The sequence below is a fragment of the Pavona decussata genome, unplaced genomic scaffold (assembly GCF_977016875.1).
Source record: "Pavona decussata unplaced genomic scaffold, jaPavDecu1.1 SCAFFOLD_40, whole genome shotgun sequence".
NCBI classification, from domain to species: Eukaryota; Metazoa; Cnidaria; class Anthozoa; order Scleractinia; family Agariciidae; genus Pavona; species Pavona decussata.
In genome coordinates this window covers 2,191,642-2,215,810 of record NW_028145462.1, presented here as the reverse complement: position 1 = coordinate 2,215,810, position 24,169 = coordinate 2,191,642, and the positions used below count along the sequence as shown (strand labels likewise).

The following is a 24,169-nucleotide window of genomic DNA, read 5'->3' as shown; positions in this document are numbered from 1 at the left end:
TAAGCTTTAATTTGATATGAGGGTTCAGGTATCTACAGTTTAAACCGGACGCGCTACATCCCTTGGACGCGAGACACCGCTCTGAAGGTATTGGGTAACCTTAAGAAAATATAAAGTTTCCCTCGGCAAAATCTGAGCTCAAAATTTCGTAAAATTGAAAAACGTATTCTTTTTTCAGTTTTCAGAGAGGCGAATATGTCGTTTAAAAATGGAAATAAGGTCAGCTGTCATTTTCATAACGGCAACAACAGCTCGTAAATTCGAAGCAGATCAAATTGTATAAGGTTACAGAGATGTGCCATAAAACGATCTGGGAATACGGCACAGGAGTCAACATTTTAGTATTTTGTGTTCTCGTTGCAATAGCCCACGACTATTGCACAGGAAATGTTGAGAATTTAGTTTAACTTGTACAGCTGCCTGTAAGCCGCGGTTCAAAGCAATAACTATCAGATCTATTAATGAAAGGCAAGTTGTCTCAAGTTTAAACTATTTAGTGAGATCAAATATCGAAACGCCTTATTGCGGACGGCTACAGCAAGTTTAGAGCAGGTTCATTTTCAGTGAGAGCCCGCGAGAGTCGGTGAGAGCGATCGAGAGAGCCTAAGAGTTTGAGGATCAGACCAGCAAGAGGGGCACTGAGCTTAAAGTGCATCGAAGGCAAGCTGACACCAGCGTGCAACACACGAAGAAAAATGATGACTCGTTTCACCCAATAGGAACGCGCGCCTCGCTGTTATTCAGTATTTAACAAAAATAGTTTTGTCTTCTGATGGAGTTTTGATTTTGGGCAAATAGGGTTTAACTCACCCGCTGATGCTTAGATCCGCCTCGAATCTGACGACGATATTGAGCAGTTCCGTGTTATCAGAAGAATTTGCGTCTTCCTTGGGGCTGTAAAAAAAAACACACACAAATTGTGCAAACTAAAATTCTACTTTGGTTTTATTTACAAAAGTTAGGTTTGCGCGATAAGTCGGCTGAAAATTTATTTTCGGTCTAGCGCAATTTGTGACTAAACAGGGAGCGGTGACTGTCCATAGCTGTCGCGCAAAAACATCTCTGGGAGGTAGGGACAGGCGACATTTCGCTCGTAATGGCGCGTAAGTCTGTGACGTCTGCGCCAAGGTAACTGGCCGCAACTTTGGGAAAAATTCACCAAGCAAACCTACAAAAAGGGAGCTAAAATGCTGGCTCAAAATTGTTTCTTCTTGGGATTCTGACAGGTAAGTGTGTTCCCAAATTATCCAGCTTTCGTTTGATACGAATTTGGCTGCAAAGAGGCGAAGTAGTCGAACGTTCAAAGCTATTTTGCCGAGTGTGTTCAAATTGTTTCGCGAAAAAGTTGCCTCCCTTGTCAATATATCCGCTCGCGCACAACTTAGTACACGACATTAGTGCTGTAGCGTAAATTGAATGCAAACGAACCGGATATAGAAAACCACAAGAAACGAACAACCCTTCGAAAAAAGTAAGTCGAAAATTTATTAATTTATTTCTTTTTCAAAACTTTTGTGGACTCCCTGTGGTTAAACTAGGTTAGAAACTTGTTCAGAAAATTCATCAGTTCCATGTTGAAGTGCTTTTCAAAATATTCCTCTTCTCTCTCTTCTTGTGCACGGTAAATGGAGCTTTTGAAACTCTAACCTACCTGATTGCTGCCTGAATAGTCGATAATCGAAGGGTAGGTCACAGTGACCTTTCCATCATAGGCTGAGTCCTGCGCTTTGTTTTCCACCACCACCCTGACAGTCATTTCATTATCATGCTTGTTGTGGTCTGCGGGATCACTTTGAAACGGTGAAACAACAAAAGTTATTTGTAGTTCTTATTTGTTTATATGAATACACCTTCCAGTGATATAACAGAAAGGTCTCTAATCTTTAATTTGTTTATCTAATCTAGTACCGAGATCTCTCACGACCAGTTCTAAAATACTAGAACTGGGTACGAGATAATAACTTTACCAGATACCAGACTGGTCAGCTTTTTCGGTCTACACGAGAATTTTTTTTTTGGTCATGAAAATTTTCCAAAGTAGTGGCATCTTTTAGTGTATAAAATAGGTCAGGTACTTTCATTAACTATCATTTTTAAAAGTACGTGGCTTTTAAAATTATTAGCAACTTTGTCTTTAGTTAATATTGAGTGGATATTTTAGTACGTTACCACAGTTTATTGACCACTTACCCATTACCACAGACAGATCAGGCTCGCAGATTTTGTCAGGTCCGCATTTCTTGATAAAATTAGCCTGTGATTAACAGAAGAAGAAAATGAAAATAATATATACATTTAGTCCAGGCTAAAAGCATCTATATACATGTTAGTCTGCTTATTGAATGAACGAAATAACATGTAATAACGTTACAAATTCGTCATCCTTTCTGGAGTTATAAATATGTTAAGTAAGAGATAAATACCGAGAACGGAGGTATTATCTGACTTATTTCATGAATAGCGATCCTTTGTTCAAGGGGACAAACGCCGGCTAATTAGTACCGTCACACTTAGGTGAGAAACGGAGAACAATAGAAGCAACCTGATGTGTGCGTTTCTCGCAGTACTGCTAATGTAAATGAGGGATTTATCTGTATAAATCCCTCGTTTCAGTTAGTTTAATATTCATGAAGTATGTAAGTTAAATAAAGGATGTTGAATAACAAAAGAAAATGTGTGATTCATGAAATAAGTGAGAGATAAATACCGAGAACGGAGGTATTAATCCATATACGGATGTATATGGATTAATACCGACGTTCGAGGTATTTATCTGACTTATTTCATGAAATTATTCCTTTGTTCAAGGGGACAAACGCCGGCTAATTAGTACCGTCACACTTAGGTGAGAAACGGAGAACAATAGAAGCAACCTGATGTGTGCGTTTCTCGCAGTACTGCTAATGTAAATGAGAGATTTATCTGTATAAATCCCTCGTTTCAGTTAGTTTAATATTCATGAAGGATGTAAGTTAAATAAAGGATGTTGAATAACAAAAGAAAATGTGTGATTCATGAAATAAGTGCATATAAAGCAAACTGTTTACGCGAAATATTTCAGTGAGCGCTTAAATTTTTTAAGAGCGTGTTTACAAATATGCACTGCGAATGGTGAATAAATTATATAAGTCCAACACAAAATGTTCAAAACAGTTCATAACTCTAGGAATATTTTTCCTACAGAAATAATTCTCGTCTCTAAGTAAACGTTAACAAAAAGAGAATATAGGAGAAATAATGTTTGGTTGTGGTCCGAAATATTTCAGTGAGCGCTTAAAATTTAGGAGCGTGTTTACAAATATGCATGCACTGCGAATGGTGAATAAATTATATAAGTCCAACACAAAATGTTCAAAACAGTTCATAACTCTAGGAATATTTTTCCTACAGAAATAATTCTAGTCTCTAATTAAACGAAAACAAAAGGAGAATATAGGAAAACAATGTTTGGCTGTGGTCCGAAATATTTCAGTGAGGGCTTAAAATTAGAGCGTGTTTACAAACATTAGCTACTTTCATTGGCATGAAGGTAAGACCAGAAATGAACAAATGAACCAACCTCTTCAACTCCACCGGTGAAAGAACATCCGTTTCATGGAAATTTTTGCAAAACCACTCCAAGAAGGAACAAGCGATCACCAGTCGAATAACCATTCGAAATTGTCCCCTTCAAACTCGTTCGCTTTGAGATAGGCAATTCGGGATAATGCCCTCAGAATCCTCTTCCACTGACTCATTCTATCCGTAACTATCTCTTACACAAAGAGAACCCATTACAAATGTGTCAATTTCGTTCAACTTTGTTGGGTTGTTGTGCTCGTCATGTCCACCATTTTGGGTTTCCCGCGGTCTTCCCGGCCTGGACTATTGCGCATGACAGCTGGTGGTTACCAAGCCTCGACCCAAGCCTCCCGTCCCGTTTTCGTGAAAATTTCCCCCGCGGAAGGGGGAGGGTACTTTAGTAAAGGCTCCGCCCCGAGGTCCAGACCGTTATCCTTTTTTATTAAAAACTGAATCATTGTATAATGCAATTCGAGGAATTTGATTGGCTTAGCGGCCATGGTATATGAGCCATTATACCATGGCCGAGAAATGGCGCCCAGTAAATTGTCTGCTGGTTATTTTTACACAGCGAAATCAGGAAGATCTAGGAATATTTCTTGATTGTTTTTAATAAAACGATTATTCCACTTGCGCTTGTTAGATATGAGATGATTATAGCCAATTCGGCGCTACGCGCCTCGTTGGCTATCTATCATCTCTTATAATCCATCAAATATTTTCGCTCGCGCGCGATTGGTCTAAACGCCTCACGTGACCGAATATACCCCAGCTAAAACTGGGGAATATCCGAGGATATTCCCCAAGTGATATTCCCCAATTTCAAAAACTTCAAGGAGCGTCAAGTTTGCAATTAAAATGAATGTCAAGATGGGGGAACGATTTGCTTTTGTGACAGAAGAAGAGATAAAAAAACCTGTTGGTCGATAAACCAGTACCACTGAAAACAACATACGCTCTAAACGTTTTTGACGGTAAACTGTTCGTAAACGGCGAAATGTTGAAATACTCAAGCTCGTATTTGCGACATTTTCTCTTGGTTTGAACTCTGTTTAACAGTCCTTGAATTAAAAATGTGGTAAAACTGAAAAATATGAAAGGCGAAAAGTTTTAGCCCATCTCATTTAAGAGTATTTATGGTTTTCTTTCAGTCTGGCGAAATGAGAAAGCCACCAACAAGCTATTAAACGAGTTTAATTAATAAGCTCGAAGCTCGCTCACACGACGGCAAATATTACAGTTGTAATTCAATGAGAGCAATTCGTGCTGGCCTGGATATAAGGAATTTAAATAACGAGAACATAAATTTCAGTACCATTACTGACAGAGTTCAAGCCGGTAAATGATGCTATCAATGCTCACCTGGTCGAGATCGCTCGCGAACATGAAACGGCTCGTCCACGAAACAAAAACCAGCCATGATACCCCGAGATGTCGAAATTCTTTACGAAGAGAAGCAGCTTGTCCTACTCTCGAGCAACAAGTTTAATCCTCAGTGATTGTGAGCGACTTCGTTGCTGGCTCCATTCAATGTAAAATTAGCAAAGAAAGCCGCTTTGATGGAATCCAGCAAAAACAACCGGTGGCGTCGTATTCGACTGCAGGTTCAGCTTCGATTTCTTCACAGGTCGTTTTCCGCTAGCAAATTCCGCAATTGTATTTTCGATATAAAGTGCTGCTCCAATTGAACACGAGATAAAGGAAGCTTAAGAGAACGACAAAGCGCCGGCTGTTTCGTTGACGGCAGTTTACACTTTTTACGGAATGTGATACTTTACAGTTTTTCGCTTTCAGTGATCTTTAGCTTGTTCTCGAGAGGTAGTTAGATTCCCTGTAACCTTATCCGCCACTTGTATCTTGCTTTTATCTTTCACGGAATTAAACAAGTTTACTTTCCTTTCAAATGTTTTACCTTTTCCCCAAACAAACGCTTTCGACGTGAAGCGAAATCTGACGTGGAGATTTTGGAAGCCAACTGAAAAATTTTAACTTGATTGACATATGACAGAATGGCAGATCCTGCCGATTCCCGCGAGATTCCCGCATGTTGCGAAAAATATTTGAAGGATAATAAACACAATAGCCTCCATTTGACTTTAAAAATATGCTCAGATATTTGTCCTTGGACGTTATCTGCTCCTCGAAGCTCACAGTTTTCCTCGAGCTTCGCTCTCGGAAAACTGTTCGCTTCTCGGAACAGATAATGTCCGCGGACAAATATCTGAGCATATTTTCGCGCCAAATGGAGGCTATTGTTTATATATCCAACACGCGCTCGTGGAATAATTGTTAAATATACCATTATTTTGGCCTACATTGATCTTATCAACGTAGGTCCTAGTCGGAGGTTGAGTTTGCGTTGGTATGTATGTTTGTTCGGAAATAAAATACAAGCAGCAGTGATAAACATAGTAAACTTGCGCATTTTAACGGTCACTTTTGAAAATGTACGTTGAATAACATACGAAACGTCAAGTTATATAAAATGCGCAAGTTTATGAACAGCGTGCTTTTAAGCTAAAGGTCGACGAAGGTCAAAGTTATCGACCATCTTGAAAGAAGCAAATAATTCTACTGAATTCCAGCATAGTTAATTGAGGGACTGGTTAGGAAACCTTTCCATGAAAACAATGGTGCTTCTATTTATGTTGGAAGGGCCGCGACCCTGCACAATCCTTTGTTTTAACGTTCACACTACAGTTGAATATCTTAACAAAAACGTTTCGATTGGTCAGTTGCTCCAACACATTCCAAATTCTATTGTTGTTCGTGCAGGGTCAAGGCCAAAAAGGCTAACAAAAACATATAACAAAGACATTTGTCAGGTTTCATAACTATTGCCTTTAATTAACTATGATTCTAAGTAAAACACTTGCAATAACTCCATGGGACGTTTAAGAACCCACTTACTGTTCGCAAAGAGTAGTGGACGTAGTTCCCGGTGTTGTGGTCTGGTTTTTGTGTGTGTATTCTCACGGTTGGGTGGGTAAATGCTCGGAGTTATTAGCTGCATAAGCTACTCTAAAATCCAAGGGTAAATAAAGATATGATGATGATGATGATGATGATGAGTCCAAGCCCACTATCCGATAACGTAAACTTGATGTGGAAATACTTTAAGTATGGCTTCATAGTTTGTGTTTTGGTGAGATAAAAGCCGTTTTGTTAATGATCATCAAAATATAAAAATACATATCTTAAGTTGCAAATAATAACATTAAAAATAGATCAAAATATATTAAAATGTATAAAAATCCGAATCCCGTCTACCTCATCTATTATTTTTACAAGTTCTCAGAGACAAACTGAAATACGAGTCTATTGACAAACGATAGGTTCTGCAGCAGGAAACGAATGGAAGTCAGACCAAAAGAATTAGAGCCCCGACTCTTTTTCAGAGCAACAGTGAACCAACACAGCTAAAAAGCACACGATTTTCAGCCGGTCACACCTATATACCCTATGGTATAAGCAGTACAACTTCCCTTCTCCTCCAAGGTTTCGTTGTAGTTTTGTTTTGACGAAGGGTTCGCTAGACCCATGAATTCAAACGTCTGTGGATCATGACGTGAGATATATTTTCTTCATTATTATTATTATTATTATTATTATTTTTAGTTTGTACATGCAAGGCAGATTAGATAGCGATAAATTACCACACTCATCACAGGTAGCTCTTTTTGATTGTACTGGCTTATGAGGAATCCAAAGTGTTCAATCGTGGGAAGTCCAAACCCTTTTTGTACAATAACCTGACCTTGTTCTCTTCACACTTCCCAAACTTCCACGCGCGGTTGGTTGAACCTATAACTAATTAAGATACTAATTAAGAGGGATTGGGAAGGAGTCTTTGCAGATACCAGTCAACCAAATCAGCGACCTTTGGCTGCGTTAAACAGTAAGTCGCCGGTACCTATTTATCACTAAGACGATTTGTTGGTACAAACAGGAAAGAAAGACAGAAGGAAGACAGACAGACAGACAGACAGACTGACTGACAGACAGACAGACGGGCAGGCAGACAGACAGTCAGACAGACAGAAGAGAATGAAGGAAAAATCGTGCGCGTTCTACTTCCGTTGTTCGTCTTCTGGGAGTGCATGGTCTAACAAGCAAAATGAAATAACGCAACAACGAAGGGTAAAATAAATGACACAATAAGCAAGTAAGTAAGTAATTTATTTAATGTCAAATACACAGGGGGTGGTCTCCTAGTCCCCCGAGCCACAGGCTCATGATAAAAGTGTCTAACAATATAAAAAAAAGATGAAAACTACTAATTAAATTAAATAAATTATATTTATTTCTTTACTTCTACCATATACATTCTTTCTTGAGCAGGTAAATAAATTCTCAAACTAGTTTTCTTTGAAGTGTTTGCAAACATTTTCAACTTGATACGTTAGCAAAAAGAAGACTAACTCAAATACTTTAAAACTTATAAATTAAATTACAAAACTCCTATAATTTGAGTCTACAGTACTTTATAATTCAGCGCGCGTTTCAAAGCGATAAAATAGATTATAAATACATCTTTTTAAATTGATATTACCAAAATATCTAAAAGTTAGTTGTTCTTAAATGATGGCCATATAACAATAACGAACCTCACGCCTTGCCTCGTCATCGTGTGTTGCTACTCAGTCACACGTGGTGCGCATGGTGTCGCGGGAATGGTGCAGGAATTCCCCTCAAGCCCTGCGCCCCTGTTTTCCCGCTCTTTCCAGGAAACGCGTTGGCACCTGGCAACAAAGTAGCTAACTGACCGGCGTTTGTCATCAGACGTTCCCCCACCCCCACCCCCCCCCCCCACCCCAATCAACCGCTGTAACGTTTCACGTCATCCCCAGACGTATAGTTCAGTAGTTTTGTATGTAACAAGTCGGCTCACCCAACCAGAACATTAAAGCATAATGGCGTCGCCACATTATTTATGGCCCTTAAAAGGCAACTTTGGGTGAGTTGACGTTTCACCGAAACGAATCACGGGATGCCCCTGGGACTTCTCAAATAATTATTATTTGTTAGCTCATCGCAAACATTTGCTTTTTTGTTTCTTTGGTTCTGGAAGAAAACAATGTTTCCGTAACTAAACATTTAGGAGACAATATAAAAGTATATGCAAAGTATCTCCCCTTTTTAAAGGTCCTTTGGTCAAGCCTCGTGAGGTTTGACTTTTTTCTCGTTTACATGCTTTGACGTGCAACTGAAATCGACGGGGACCTTTGTATTCCTTTCATAGCGAGACACTACGTGAGTCCTAACAAGAACTGAAAGAAAATTTCTAAACGACATGACTCTTGTTCGTCTAAAAAAAACCCCAAATTTCATTTTCACATGAGGTTGATTAAGCCATGGACTACTAAAAAATGGCCCCAAATATAAGACGTGTAACGGACTACTTAACGGTTTACTTAAAGACTGTGTCGCAGTCGTTAAGTTCTACTAAACATTAACTGGTCCTTGACTCGCATCACCGGGTTCCAATGTCCTCATCGGCGTTACCTCTTCCTCTGAGTATTCCTTCTTTACACGCTTCCGCTTAAAGAAACCAAACTGTTGAACGAAATATAAAAACGTTCATTTAATTCCTTAGTACTAATTTTTACTTGTGGCCTGTTCTTATGGCAAAAACATATGTACAAGCCTGAAAACTGCTGGCCTCTAACCCAGTTTCTGCAGCAGGAAACGAATTGGTAGCAAGTTGACGTGAAATTTTTTTTCCGCATTTTTAATTTTTGATTAGTTTGTCATTTGTCAAAACCATACAGCCAGAACCGATCGATTTGTTTGTGTAATTCGCCCTTTTGAGGACTGCTTCTACTAACGAATGCTCCAAAATGAAGAAAATGGAGGGAGTGGCCTCAAAAATGAATTGATCTATTCCGTTCACAAAACCACTGATCTGAAAAAAAGTGGAAAACGCGCTTAGAGACGAAATTCTCAGACACTAACAACCGCAAACTGGTACAGACAATTTTCAGAATTACCATCCCCAAATGCCTTAAATTTACGCCCCTCTTGAACCTCTATCGCAGGTATAACTGGCTTACCTTGTAGAGAGCAATTCCTGCAAGGGCCAAAAGAGCTAGGCCTCCGAGCACAGACACGATATAGATCCAAACGACTGTTGATTTTTTGGAGGTTGCCGGGGTCTTTGGATTGGCTATTAGCGGAATCTGTTTACGAGTAACAATTCGGTTGTTAGTTTAAGAATACATTTGCTTCGTTCACTGAAACTAACATATTTTTATACCTTGTTTTGCATTTATCAGTCTCGGTTCTTGCGATGAGGTTTTTATGTTCAAATTAAATTTGATCAGTATGGTGGTGCTGTTCGTTATGCTATAAGGAAAATGATGTTAATTTTCTGCGAGTTTGGAATATTGCGTCACACAGTGAAATGAAAACTTTGGAGATGGAAGTACTTTCCGGTTGTATGCGTTGTTTCGTAGCACAAAATGATCCTTTGTGGTTTTTATGTCCCACTTAAGGTTAAGAGGATTATTGATGATAATCTTTTAACTAATTCGTTTGTCGATGAAGCAGTTCTTTCTTGTTGGACCATTAATGAAGTAAATAATTGCCCGTTCCGGAGTTCAACATTTTCATTTACAGTCAACCCAGGTCACGCGTAAACAGTATTTCCAAGAATGAAATGAACATTCGAATTTCTCTTGGTAATGTCCGACGTGTGAATGGAATGTTGGACATTTCTCTGAAATCGTTCCGAAAAAGACGCATTAAATGAAAAAAAGATTTAAAATACTTTGGAAACAAGTGTTATTCTTGAAATATTCAATTTTGCAATGTAAAGAAAAATTCATAGCTTTACGCTGTCATTAGGCTAGGGAACTCTGAAATCTCGTTGGCGATTTTCAAAACTGACATGTAAATTTCAAAACTCCGTCCAAATTTCAAAAATATCGTTCACGCGTGACCTGGGTTGACGGTAAACAGAAAATCGGAGTCCTCCACCAAAAAGATCACATTGAAATTAGTCAATTTACCAAGTTTGAGGTTCTGTTATTAGATTGTAACCATACAGAAGGCTATAAAAATTGGAAAAATTAGAGACTGTATGGATTTGGAAGACGCCCTTTCAGAATTAGAGACATTTGTATGGAATTTGGGCGACCTTTGACAGGTCACAGCCTGGTTTCAACGCAATGAAGTATAACCAAACTTTGTAAACTTATAATTTTTGTGTGATCCTCTTTCTGGCGATGGGGTTCATCTTTTCATATGACGCAATTTGAACAATGTGTAAATTAGGGTCCAGTCCTTTTAAGAACTTCGGAACGGACAACTAGATTTTGTCCGGTGTTAGACTTGGATATACTTGAAGATTGAAGGAAAACACTACGCAAACAACGAAAGAGACAAACCTCGGCCTTATTGTTTTCTTTATTCAGTTCAGGAACAGAAGAGGATGGGACAATTTCCGCAGTGGTAGTAAGGGTGACTGAACCAGCATTCGCCTGCAAACAAACAATTTAATTGCATCTACACCAAAACAAATAAACACAAAAAACATATATAATGAACGACGCCGTTTATACGGCCCCTTCAGAGGATCCTTTGTAAAACTGGTGGTAGAGAGAAACCTAAGTGAAAGTAAAAAGTATTGGGGTAAGTCAGTCGCTATATTGAATATCTGAGAGGGCCATCGGAAAGAAGTGGCGTCAACGATGAAGTACCTTGATAAGTGTGTTCCGCCAGAGACGGGATGTCAACTGTATCTGTACTTGGTCCCCTCGCTTCATTCGCCTCAGGTAACAGGGGACCTTGAGGCACGTCAGAGAGCTGTCAGACTCACAAGGCTAAAAAATGACGGAGACAAGTGAATCTTAAACTTCGGAAGTGAAAATAAAAAACAATCGCCCAACTTTTATCATGACAGTCTATGCAAAGAAAGATCCAGAATCAAAGAAACTTCGTTCCCAAGGTCTATGGGAAGGAGGTTGTTTAGAAAGAACTTTGTCAATAAATATTTCATCCTGGACATTAAACGCCGGCGGAATATTGTAGTATTGCGGTTGACAAATTAGTTACTCTAGCTACCAACTGTAGCGCACTTATTTTTTTTTTCTACGTTTGAGCCGTTTTCGACCCCAGAGCTATGTGGCTTTTTTTGCGTTCCGTTCACTCGCTGACAAAGAAATCGTAGGCAAGGCGGTTTCCAACTGAGTGTCGTAAAACGAAAACCTAAGTAATTACTTTGACCAATCTCATCAGATGTAAACAACACAACGAGCAAATCAGAATTCGAAGCAGTACATGTAACTGGTGCCAAGCGCGGGAAAACGCGTGCGGCCAAAACATGATTGGTTTTGGTTTGGATTCTCATTGGTTGAGAAAGTGGCGCAAGTTTTGTTAACCAATCACAGAGCGTAGTAACTGCAAAACCAAAGCAAACGCAAAATTACTTTCGACACTCAATTGAAAACCGCTCTAAGAACAAATAGAGCTGATTTATGTTACATACCAGTTCTTCATTGTTAGGCTTCAGGTCACGTTTTGGTTTTCCCAAAGAAGATACTTCGTCTATTGGATCAGTGGAATCATTTCTGAACTAATAAAAAAAAGTTTAAAAAGGTCACTCATATTAGCGAGCAAAGTGGTTGACATTCAACATTGCTGAACATTTCGGACAGAAGCTTAAAGGGAACCTCCGCTCTTTAAGTAAATTAATGTTAAATTGTTGAAAATACAATCTAATTTCTAATTTCACAATATATCTGTGAAGGGCAAAACAGGACTTGATTATCGCCCATTATTGCCGTTAATTTCCTGAGCACCGCCATGTTGGATTTTATGACGTCATACGGTTGCTGCTATTGTCAGTGACCAGACGTCCTTTTGGGTGAAACAATAGCGCGACTGTATGACGTCATGTAATCCAACATGGCGGCGAGCGGGAAATTTTAAAGTTAAAATAAGTGAAAACCATACCTAATTTTTAGCACTCTTGAATGTTATTTCTACTTTTCAAACTGAAATTTAGGATTTTAGGCATTATTTCCAGCAATTTGACATCATATTTGCTGTCAAAGTGGAGATTTTCTTTAAGAACATCAATAGATTTATTTGTGACCCATCTGTTGATCAGTGGGTCATTCTAAGTGACAGCTGTAAGTCTTATCTCTGCTTTATGCTTGTTGACGCTGTTAGTTTACGGTACAAAACGCTTTAAAAACTATTGGGGATGGTCAGACTGAAATTTGTTTTGACAGCGGTTTTTGCTTTCATCGTCTAATAACCGGCACTAAGTGTTCAGCGATGTTGTAACAGGCTAAATGCCAAGTGCAATGGGAAATTGATTAAAGCTCTCTATTCTCACTCTCTGAACAATGTGTTGAGTAGAAAAGACCCTGGATTTGTGTCATTCTGTAACGTTAAAAATGCCATGAAACTTCAGGACTTTTTCAGAAATTTATCGGGCAAAATATAACGTAGTCGGTTTAAAAAAAAAAAAAAATTTTTCGTATTGTATTGGTTTTGCTTCCTTTTCGTTCAATTTCGACGCTCTCCTGAAGTTTTGGGGAAATCCAGAAATCCAAGATGGCCGTCATTTGCCTATCATGACGTGTTGCCACGTCAAACAGCGTCATCATTTCCATTTGCAGACCTCAAGGGGAACATGTTTGGACGTACTATCTATCTTCCAAAAAAGCCTTATTGTCATGGCATTGATGCCCCAGAAGACAAAAAAAAAAAAACCCGTCTAGATTGGGTTAAACCAATAGCCATGGCTCGTTTGCACAATGAGCTGTTCGACATTTGTTGACTTATGATACTTAAAGCTGTGATAGATGATTCACAATGGAGCTTGGTTTTGTGGAAACTCTGTTAAAACTTATGCAACTAAGTTACTTTGGCCATGCAACAAAACTCCAAAAGCAGTAAAGCTCCAAAAAGACTGAACAAACGACAATTACTTAAACGAAACATCATGTAAGAGCTTGAAAACATTTTTCCAATATAAGCCGGTAAATAACGATCTATTTTCGCCCTGGCTATATGTAGCCGAGAACTCTTTTGATTAGGTTCAATCTATTAATATCGTACGTGTTGACAAAACTGAGCCTTTGATAAAGTCATATTACCTCATTTACTTCCCAATCTATCTGATATTTGATTTCAAAGACGTCACTATTTAAGCACTTTCCTTCAAATTTTTCACTTTTAAGAGGTATATCAGATCGATACAAGGCTTAAAACACGCCACTCACCTGGAGATTTAGAGGATTAGTCCCTATATTACAGCTCCCTGCATTTCCTAGAACCTAAAATGAAATAAAAAATAAACAAATATAATCATCGATGGTATTATTGCGATTTGGTATTCGACCAATCTGCAGCCAAGCTTTTTACCGGTTGCATGTTTTCCTGCCCTTTGGGCTAGTTGCATGTGTTCCCGCGCCAAGCAACCGTTGCATGCATTTTCCCGCGCAAAGCACCGGCTAAAATGTTCACGCACTTAACACTTGTTTGTATGTTTTCCCGCGCTTGGTACTAGTTGCCTATTTCGTTTCTCGCGTTCTGATTGGTTTATTGACTGAAAACTGGATTAATCTGGTTTCCAATCATGCAGCGACTTCATCTCGACTCTCCTCCCGTTTCTTTCATCGCTCGTTAACGCGCCTTCACCGACCTTGCGAAAAATACCACCAGCTACGTTGGCTAGACGTTATTTTGGTTACTGAGCTTTGTTTCAATATGTCAGGACTCATCTTACCTGCACGCTCGTCAAGTAAAGCAAATAGTTCTGCTCGTCCACTGCTTTATTTTTAAATGGAATCATGACGGTCACTTCTGTGTACTCAACTGGACTCGGACCGTTGTTCTTCACCTAAAACATGTTAACACAGGTATTAGTGAACGGTTAATGTGAAAACAGGCGCCAGACTAACAGTTCACAAATATTCGCCCTTGGTCAACTTTGATTCTGAACAGAAGCGTCGTAATGTTTCGCGGTACAGTTATCAGAGTTCACAAAATATGGATGTACCATTCCGAATTTTTTTTACCGAACCCGGCTTCTAAAAGCTAACTATATTTACATGTAAAACCAAAAAAATGTAAAAATGTGACCCCTTCTAAACTTGTCTTCAGGCCCAGCCTCTAAAATCCAAAAAAGTAGCCATTTTTTTAATTTCAAGTTGCAATCCATTTTCATCCTAGCCATCCGCAGCCAGACATAATTTTAATATGTGCTTTAGTTGGGTTATTGTTAACAAAACTGAACCATTATTTTAACTATTCCACCGAATCAAATATGTTTGTTGGCCATTCGAAGTGACACTAAAACAGGTGATACTGTGAAGAAAGTATCAGCATATATCGCATATGCCATCTGCTAATTAACAATTATCCCACGAGCTCACGTTTTTTATTAAATTTATCCTATGGTCGCTAAGCCAATCAGAATTCCGTAATTACATTACCCAATGATCTCCTTTCTAATAATTACCGTTATGATAATTTTAACAGAAGGTCCAATACTGACGACGTCTGTGACTTCTGAAGTCTTGTCATTGTACACGACTTGATCTGGTCTAGAAATCCTGAAAATATAACAACTGTAATTGATTCACGAAGCCATGAGACTGAAATCTAATCTTAAGTTATAGTTAACTAGCATTTTGAGCCGGAAAGGGGTTTGTAGTAGGGGTGGGGGTGGGGGACACTTGGCATTTGACTCAACGAAGAGGTAGTTTCAGCGGCTATGGCCCTGAAAGTGTCTAACAGTTCAGGACAATTTGACATTTCTCAACTCTATTTACAGAACGCCTTCCTTTATGGCTAATCGTGTCCTTACGCAAACACGTTAGTGACGAGAAGGACAACGTCAAAACTGACATTAGGTTTAATAAGGAAAACCGGCCGAATGGCTGTGCACGGGCGTTAAAATTCTAATACATTTTCTGACTTCTTCTACAAAACAACAATGTGAAATGGCCACATTCAAAAATTTAAGGAGAACAAGGGCACACGACGTTGAATTCTTGTCTCTTTTTCCGAACTTCAACACTGTTTCTACTAATTGTCTGCCACATTGCAAAGTTTAACGGAAAAGAATAAACACAGAGTGGGTCAGATAAAGTGAATTTGTTTTCCTAAGTGGCATTTTCCCTTGACGTTGTCGTTGTGGTTACGTAAGGTCCTTAATAGTCAGGACATGACATCATAAGTAGCAATCAATTTTCATCGCAGAGCTTTTAAAGGGGCACTGTCACTGAGATTTTGCTGTATTTTGATCAAAGCTACACAAATATTTATCACAGAGCCTTTTCTCTGACATGAAATGGTTCGTAGAGTGCTGGGAAGAAATATTAACCTGTTTCTCCAATGAAGAACCAACAAATTTATCCAAGCCTTACAAAAAACAACTTAAAAAACCTGGCATTTTTTTTGAAGTTGTAATCCATTTCAATCCAAGCCATCCGCAGTAAAATATAACATGAACTAATTAATGTATACTCGTAGGGTAATTGGTAACAACACTGAATCATTATTTAATATTTCCATCGATACGAATTTGCGGTGTCCACGTTACTCAAAAGCACGCTAAAAATGGTTACACTGCCCCGTTAAGTTGCGACATACGCCGTGAATAAACGAGTTGAGGGATTCAATTCAAGTTTTTACAGGATCACACAACGAAATATTAAGGTCACGAGAAGACATGTTGCATCAGAGATTGTTCAATTTTGTCAGGTTCTATTTTGCTCGTAAAAGTAAGTTTTGAAAATAAAGCCATCAAAAAAAGAAAAACTCTGACTATGATTCGTGAGACCGCATGCGCAATTGTGGCTACAATTACTCAACTTAAACAGACAGCAAGGCAAAACACCCCTCACTTTTCAAATTTGTTTACTCGTTACCGTTTTTCATGAAAGCTTAATATCAAATACTGTTCTACTTAGCGTTATGTAATAAATAAAACAAAAGCGTGAAGGAAAAAAGCACGAAAGGAAGCGAGGCGGGGAGCACGAAAAAATTGTCTGGAGAAAGTATTGCCTGGGGCTCTGCTTAGCTGTTTTTACCTGTTATGTTTAACACCCTTTTTTCTGTAAGGACCTCTAATTTTGGAGCTGAGGCCGAGCTTTCTTCTTCTTCTTATTATTATTATTATTTTTCTTTGGCAATTTGAGCCTGAAAAATTTCTTAAGGTGTTCCTAAGTTATCTGTTATAGTATTTTGGGTCCATAAAATTCACACTCAAAGTCATCAATAATTCATGAAGATGAAACAAAGAAAGTCACTACCGTGATGGCGAATTATAAAAGGGATCTTGATTATCATCAAATTTCAAGAAAGTTTGCTTTGAATTTCTCCAAAAAAAATTTAATGGTTTGAGAAGTTATATCAAACACTCGAAAGAGCAGTTGGATTATGCAATATCTGTGAGCAAGCAGGTAGAATTTATTGTATTATACGCACATAAAGCTGTTCTATAATTTTTCGGATTATCCAATATCAAACTACATTATAAAGAACTGATGTAATACATTACAGTTGACAGGTATCTGATGTATCACAAATTAAAAGGATTAAATTCTTAAAAACCCTGCAAGAAAACAAACATATAAAAATAGGTACGCATTGCGTACATGTGGTAGTGCCGTACGGACACCTACTCACTCACTCACTCATTCACTCACTCACTCACTCACTCACGCACGCACGCACTCACTCACTCACGCACGCACTCACTCACTCACTCACTCACTCAACTCACTCACTCACTCACTCACTCACTTACTCACGCACGCACGCACGCAAGCACGCACGCCCTTACTCACTCACTCACTCACTCACTCACTTACTCACGCACGCACGCACGCACGCACGCACGCCCTTACTCACTCACTCACTCACTCAACTCACTCACTCACTCACTCACTCACTCACACTCACACTCACTCACTCACTCACTCACTCACGCACGCACGCACGCACGCACGCACTCACGCACGCACGCACTCAATCACTCACTCACTCACTCACTCAACTTACTCACTCACTCACTTACTCACGCACGCACGCACGCACTCACTCACTCACTCACTCACTCACTCACTCCACTCACTCACTCACTCACTCACTCACCCACCCACCCACTCACTCACTCACTCACTCACTCACTCACTCTTGCATGCCTGACGACATAGTAGGTAGAGCACTATACAGTGCACTACCCACAAAATGTTTTTTCCCTCGAGAATTAAGCTGTTGGCAAATAAACGTTCGAAAGGTTCAAATCTGTTTTGGCCTTCGGACTGGTTGGAGGATTTCACAACAGATGAGATTTCATTTTGCTTTGGTTATGACGAAGTAAACACAAAAAGCTATTTACGTTAAGTTGATAGTTTTTACAGACTTCACAGTCGGTCTCAATGCAACTACAAACATATCTGGCTTTGCAAACGTAAGAAAGCGAGCTGAAAAGCCTTTGCTCAGTTAACTTGATACGTAAATGTAGTTAAGGTCGTCCGTAGGAGATGAGAACGGGCGTTGGTGACAATTACCCGTATCCGGTGCAAACGCCAGTATGAAAAACTTGGTTGCAAATACTTATTTTTTGTCTTTATTCTCATGAGAAAATGCGAGGAAATAAATTAGCATGAAAGCACTTTCAATACCTATAAATATGCCTTTCCGTTATTTCCATTTTACTCATTTTACAATGACGATATGAAGTCGTCGAAACGTTATGCTGTTTTACTATTGTTAATTTTCTTGTTGAAATGTTTCTCTAAATCGCTTTTTTTTTTCTTTTCAACGGAAATAAAAGGAGAGCAAATATCGACGCAGGCGGGGGTTATTGCGTGATAACCGTCCTATGAATTTGCACCACGTGACGTATCCCTCGTGACGTAAAGTAGCCAATAAAATCGCGCGAGAATTAGTGGGTGGGTTATAATTACAAACAGAGTTTCAAAGAACGGCTTTCAGCTCTTCATCAAAGTTTCCTAAATGTACAAAAGCTTAAAACTGAACAATACAGCATAGTAGGCAAATTTAAAATTCTTTTCGATTAGTCAGCATCTTTTCAGTTCTTTAAAAATTATGGGTTTGTACAAAAGCGGTGATACCTTTAAAGTCAGAACTTACTTACTGCGCATTGTACTTACTGTACTTTACTGTGCATGAATTAGTCAGAAATTTCCCCTCAATTTTGTTAAATTTATGTTAAATACAAGAGAAAAAAATTAAAGAATCGGACGTATCTACATTTTCGTTGATGGATTTTTAAGGGTGGACGGTTTACAAGCTGTTTTCTAGGTTACGATGGGAGCTTTGAAAAACCAGAATTAAATTTAAATCTATCTTTTCTTTTCGAGAAAGTCAAGACCAGTCAGCAGTTTTCTCTTAAATTCCATTTAGTTCATGCGAAATACAGAATGAAAAAAATTAAGGAAATGAAAGTCGATGATTGTAACGGGTGTACGTTCTGCGAACCGCTGGCTGGGTTACGATGGGAGTTTTGGAACTTTACTCTCTCTGCGCTGCACCCTTAACTGAAACAGTTGCGCCGCGCAAACAGTTGAGGAGCCTCTTTAGAGCAGAACGATAGTTTGTACTGAAAATGAAACAGATGCAAGGGTTGATGGCACAATTTGAGACAGCCATAAACCGGGCAATATTAAGAAAGAAATAAAAGCCACAAGGCAAAGCGTCTTGTGCAAAGTACAATAGTAGGACGCCAATACTCCAGGGTATCCAGCACAGTGCCAACCATAACACAATAGCAATGGCCATCTTTAACACGTTTCTGTTCCTTTTCGCTCGTTGTTGCTCAGCATTGGTTGATTGCTCGCCTAGAATTTTCTGTGACTTGAGCTTGAGAACGATGATAGAGTAAAGTGTGGTCAACAAGGCGATTGGGATATAAAAAAGTACAACAAATGCTGCAAGAATAAAATATATTTCATTTCGCCGTAAGCTACAAACAAGTTCTCCTTGGTACTCAGTAGGTTTCCAGGCGGAGAAATATGGCGAGCCTACTGATATCGCAACGATCCAGTTGCCGAGAATGAAGAAGGGACACAGCTCAGTTTGAACTGATCAGTGGGGAACGGAGGGGAAATACCACGGCTCCAAATCGATCCACAGCTATCAGAATCAGACTTTGAATAGACACTGTAGAGGAAACAAAGATTGAGACGGCAACCATTTTACACAAGGCGTGGCCAAGGGGACCACTGATATTAAGCCAGGCGTCTGAGTACAGATAGGTAATCTCCCCAGGGAACAGGAATATTGAAGACAGCATGTCGGACATGGCCATGTTGACGAAAAAGAAGTTGATCGGTTTTCTCAAACTTTGCGTTTCGTAAACAATTATTGCTATAAAGGAATTCCCAAGCAACGAAACAACAAATATCAGGCAGAAAGCAAAGGTTTGTCCAATCTTAGCTGCTCTAGAATTGAACGGACTCAAACAGCTCGATCCATTCACCGTTGTGTTCATATCTGATGACTTTCTGATGTTGTTGTTGCTTCTTTCAAACTCGTCTGGTTTCTAAGGATCAAGTGGTGCAGTATTTATGCTTCATGGAAAAAAGCCTTCTGGTTTACGATTCCCCACACGTAAGGATTAAAAGATTTTAAGTAAGCTAATTTTAATTAACATAAAACACTGATCAGCCAATACGCCTCCTCGGTTTGCGTCAAACTGTTTGTCAGTCTCTAATTACCGTATTTATTCGATTAACCGCCCTTGGGCGCTTATTTTATTTTGGGCCTATGAGGGTGGGAGCTTGTCATCGCGCAGAATGCCTATTGTTCTTGGGACATTTACGTACCGCGCGGCAAAAGTTATAGATCTGTAATATTAGCGGTGAAGCGTAAATTGAATGACTCTCATTGGTCCAAAATTACGCGCGTACTGCTCCGCAGGGAATACTGTTTAGCTTATCAACTTGTTTGGCTGGAGCTAAAAGACAAAAGACCACATATATAGCATTACGTGACCAACGCTTAGGTAAAAATACAGCTGAATTTGTGAAAACCGACACTTTGTTTGCAGTGAGATTTGCCCGGTCAATATCCAGGAAGATAAACCGAAAACATGGACTGAAAGCCTAGTTAATTGATATCTGGTAATATTTATACCATTACGTGACAAACGCTTAGGTAATAACACAGCTGAATTTTGTTAAAACTGACACTTTGTTTGCAGCGAGATTTGCCCGGTCAATATCAAGGACGAAAACAAAGGCAGAAAACCTAGTTAATAGGAAAAGCCTAATAGCCCGCACAGGACGGAAATCATTAAGGGTATATTGATATATATTCGGCAGAACTATTGATCGATTGGTTGAAAACCAAAGTCAGGTTTCCATGGAAGCACTAGCACCGACTAGAATAAAGAACAAACCAGACAAGATAAGGGAACAGGAAAGAAAGATGAACTGATGAAGACAAAAAGTCTGGGTTCAAAAAATAAATTAGGGAGTATTTTTTCAGCTTCCTCTGCTGATGCCAAAGAGCAATACAGAAAGTTGTAACTAAATACAATGCTGGTTTTTGTTTATTGCAAATATGAACATAACGTCTAATAACAAGACAATAACGTGAATCGAGTTACCACCTGGGAGAGAATGTACAAGAAAATTCGGCCAAATAACGTGGTTGAAAGCTTGTTCAGCACATTTGTCACATGTTTATTTCCAGACACTTCGAGAGAGTAATTTATAATTAATGGCATGTTAGTGATCTTGTTCGCTTACGATTTTTTTCAAATCGGGTTAAGAACATAGTTTTTAATCTTGTACAGTTGCGAGCTTCCTAAGAAATTCTTGCCCTAAACTGATGTGTGTGGTTTTCACGGTTTTCGCTACATTTCGGCTTATTTTTTTTTTGTCAATTTTATGTGAGAGTACAGAAAAAAATACCATAAAAGCAAAAAGAATTATTTTCGGTGGTGGTGATTTTCACGGATGGATCGAGTTCTATAAACCGCTCGCTCGCTGTGTTATCTCATTGTGGAATCACTGGCTGGACTGTTGTATTACGTTGTAGGAGTCTCTTAAGACCTCTTCGATAATTTTCACTGAAAATGAAACAGATACAAGGGTTGATAGCGCTATTGGCACGAGCCGTGAACAAGGCGATAGACCAGTAAACTGAGATGAGACAGGAAAATTTACCGTCCCCTGTAAAGAATTTTACAAAACTGAGGGGTACCCAGCACAGTACAAACGCTAACACGATTGCAATGGCCATCTTTAACACGTTTCTGTTTCTTCTTGCGCGCCGTTGTTCAGCATTGCGGGTAGATTGTTCGCTTGAGGTCTTCTTTAACTTGAGCGTGATGAGGATGATGGAGTAAACTACTGCAAGGAAAGCTATGGGGATGTAAAAGAATACCGCAAAAACAGCAAGGAGGTATTTTCTAAGGGAAGCGGGATCTTCAAAGGCTTCATTCCACATCGTACGACAGGCAAGTTGTCCTGGCTGTTGAACAAGCTTGTTAGCAACTAAAAAGGGCGTGCAGATTGCCATCGCGACGATCCACGTGGCAACAAGAAAGAACTGGCACAGCTTGGAACTGATGAATGGGCAACGGAGGGGAAATACGACAGCTCCAAGTCGATCCACCGCTATCAGAACCAGACTTGGGATAGACACACGCGAGGAAACATGCGCTAAGAAGGGCACTAGCTTACACAAGGCTTCGCCAAGAGGACCACTGATAAGTAAGGAGTTCGCGTGCAACGTAGTCAGGTTCCACGGAAATAGGACTATCGGATAAAGTAGGTCGGACATGGCCATGTTCGCGATGAAAAAGTTGATAGGTTTCCTCAACATTTGCGTTTTGTAAATAATGATCGCTATGGAGGAATTCCCCACCAGTGATACTACTAGGATCAGGCAGTAAGCAACGGTTTCTCCAACCTTTACCGCTGACGGATTCATTGAACTAAAGCAGGTCGAACCATTATGCGTTGTGTTCATGTTTGCTGACTTTCTAATGGTTCTGTTTTTTCTCTCAGTAATTCCTCTGCCTACTTAAGAAAATTCAAAAGCGTCGTTCCTTTTATGTTTTTGTGAGTTGCAATATCATTCTGACCGTACCAAAAAAAGTGTACGACAAGTCATGACTAATTGAAACACAATAAATATTACCTTCTCTGGCATGTTGCATCAGAGGTTGTTTAATTTTGTCAGTTTCTATTTTCTCGTAAAAAGTCAGTTTTGAAAAGAAAGCCATCAAAGAAAAAATACATCATTCTGACTATTGATTCGTGAGACCGCATGCCCAATTGTGCCTACAATTGCTCAACTAAAACAGGCAGCAAGGCAAAACACCCCCACTTTTCAAATTGATTAACTCGTTACCGTTTTTTACGAATGCTTAATATCAAAAGCTGTTCTACTTAACGTTATATAACAAATAAAACAAAGGCGTGAAGGGAAAAAGCACGAAAGGAAACGAGGCGGAGAGCACGAAAAAAGTGTCTGGAGAAACAGTTCTCTGAGGCTCTGATTACTGTTTCTAACTGTTGTGCTTGACACTCTTTTTTTCTCTAAGAACCTCTAATTTTGGAGCCGAGGCCAAACGTTCTTTTCATTATTATTATTATTATTTTTTTATTATTATTTTTTTCTTTGGCAATGTCAGTCTGAAAAAGTTCTTAAGATGACTTTAAGTCAGCTATTAAGTCAGTTAGTATTTTTTTAATAAAGCTATGCGGACGTGATCAAGACACCTATCAAAGAGCAATATGTGCTCTAATATGGAGCCAAGTTGCTTGGGACATGCTCTGTTGAGCGGCTTACATGTACTCTAGTGCTGGGTACAAGATGTCGCGGCAGCCAGCTCTCGCTAAATTTGGCTTCACGAAAAGTATCGATCGCAGAGGTTCCAACGTGACATTAAGTTACCAGATTTTCCAGCAAAAATTACAGAAAGCCATTATCTGTAGTGATCAGAGTACATCAAAGTTTTTATTAACCAACAAAAGTTGTCTGTTCATGTGAAGTGCTTCAACGTTCTCGCAAAAAAGGTTCTTATAAAAAGAGTGTATAACAGAACAAAACAAAAGACATCTTTTAGACTTTGGTAAACTATGATTTAGCGGGCGTATGTATAAAGCGAGATCAGTAACGATCTAGAAATCGTAGCCCGTTATTTGCGTGATTTGTACTTCACAAGGCACGCTTCATTTCAAAAGGGCGAGAAAACACACGACACAATGAAGAATTCTCTTTTTTTCAGCGTTCTGGAGAAGAAAACATTCTCTTTTCCTCGGATACACCTGTGCAACCTTCCGTTAACAATCAACAAGAATGACTTGAATGTTTTAGTACCTTGAAAGCCAGTTATTTCAATTTTTATTAGTAATTTTCAGTACAATCATGCAATCGTCAGCCTGAGTTCCTGTAATATACAGTTATCGCCGACATTAATTAACCTGAGCTGAGTTATTGTGAATTAGCATAGACAACTGACCAACGGAAGTAGACACATACAGTTAGATAAGTTTTGAGTAGATATTCTGGAAGAGATTCACTTTTAAATAGGCAGGTTTTTATGTTATTTTTATACTTTCTTGTGTAGTGGACACATGACCACAAAAGCTTTCAATTG

At 39.1% G+C, this 24,169-nt stretch overlaps 1 protein-coding gene across 1 annotated transcript in view; it reads right to left on the bottom strand.

The window, feature by feature from the left end:
- Positions 1 to 7,722: 7,722 nt before the first annotated feature.
- LOC146483162 (integrin alpha-2-like) overlaps positions 7,723 to 24,169 on the bottom strand; it is a 30,649-nt gene continuing 14,202 nt past the window's right edge. Inside the window, exons 2-9 of the mRNA XM_085106441.1 lie at positions 15,038 to 15,131; positions 14,303 to 14,416; positions 13,797 to 13,850; positions 12,050 to 12,136; positions 11,262 to 11,384; positions 10,950 to 11,042; positions 9,615 to 9,740; positions 7,723 to 9,117 (exon numbers count right to left, since the gene is read on the bottom strand). Coding sequence (XP_084962567.1) covers positions 9,007 to 9,117; positions 9,615 to 9,740; positions 10,950 to 11,042; positions 11,262 to 11,384; positions 12,050 to 12,136; positions 13,797 to 13,850; positions 14,303 to 14,368 — 660 coding nt within the window. The 5' untranslated portion in view covers positions 14,369 to 14,416; positions 15,038 to 15,131 and the 3' untranslated portion in view covers positions 7,723 to 9,006. The remainder of the gene's footprint in view (positions 9,118 to 9,614; positions 9,741 to 10,949; positions 11,043 to 11,261; positions 11,385 to 12,049; positions 12,137 to 13,796; positions 13,851 to 14,302; positions 14,417 to 15,037; positions 15,132 to 24,169) is intronic.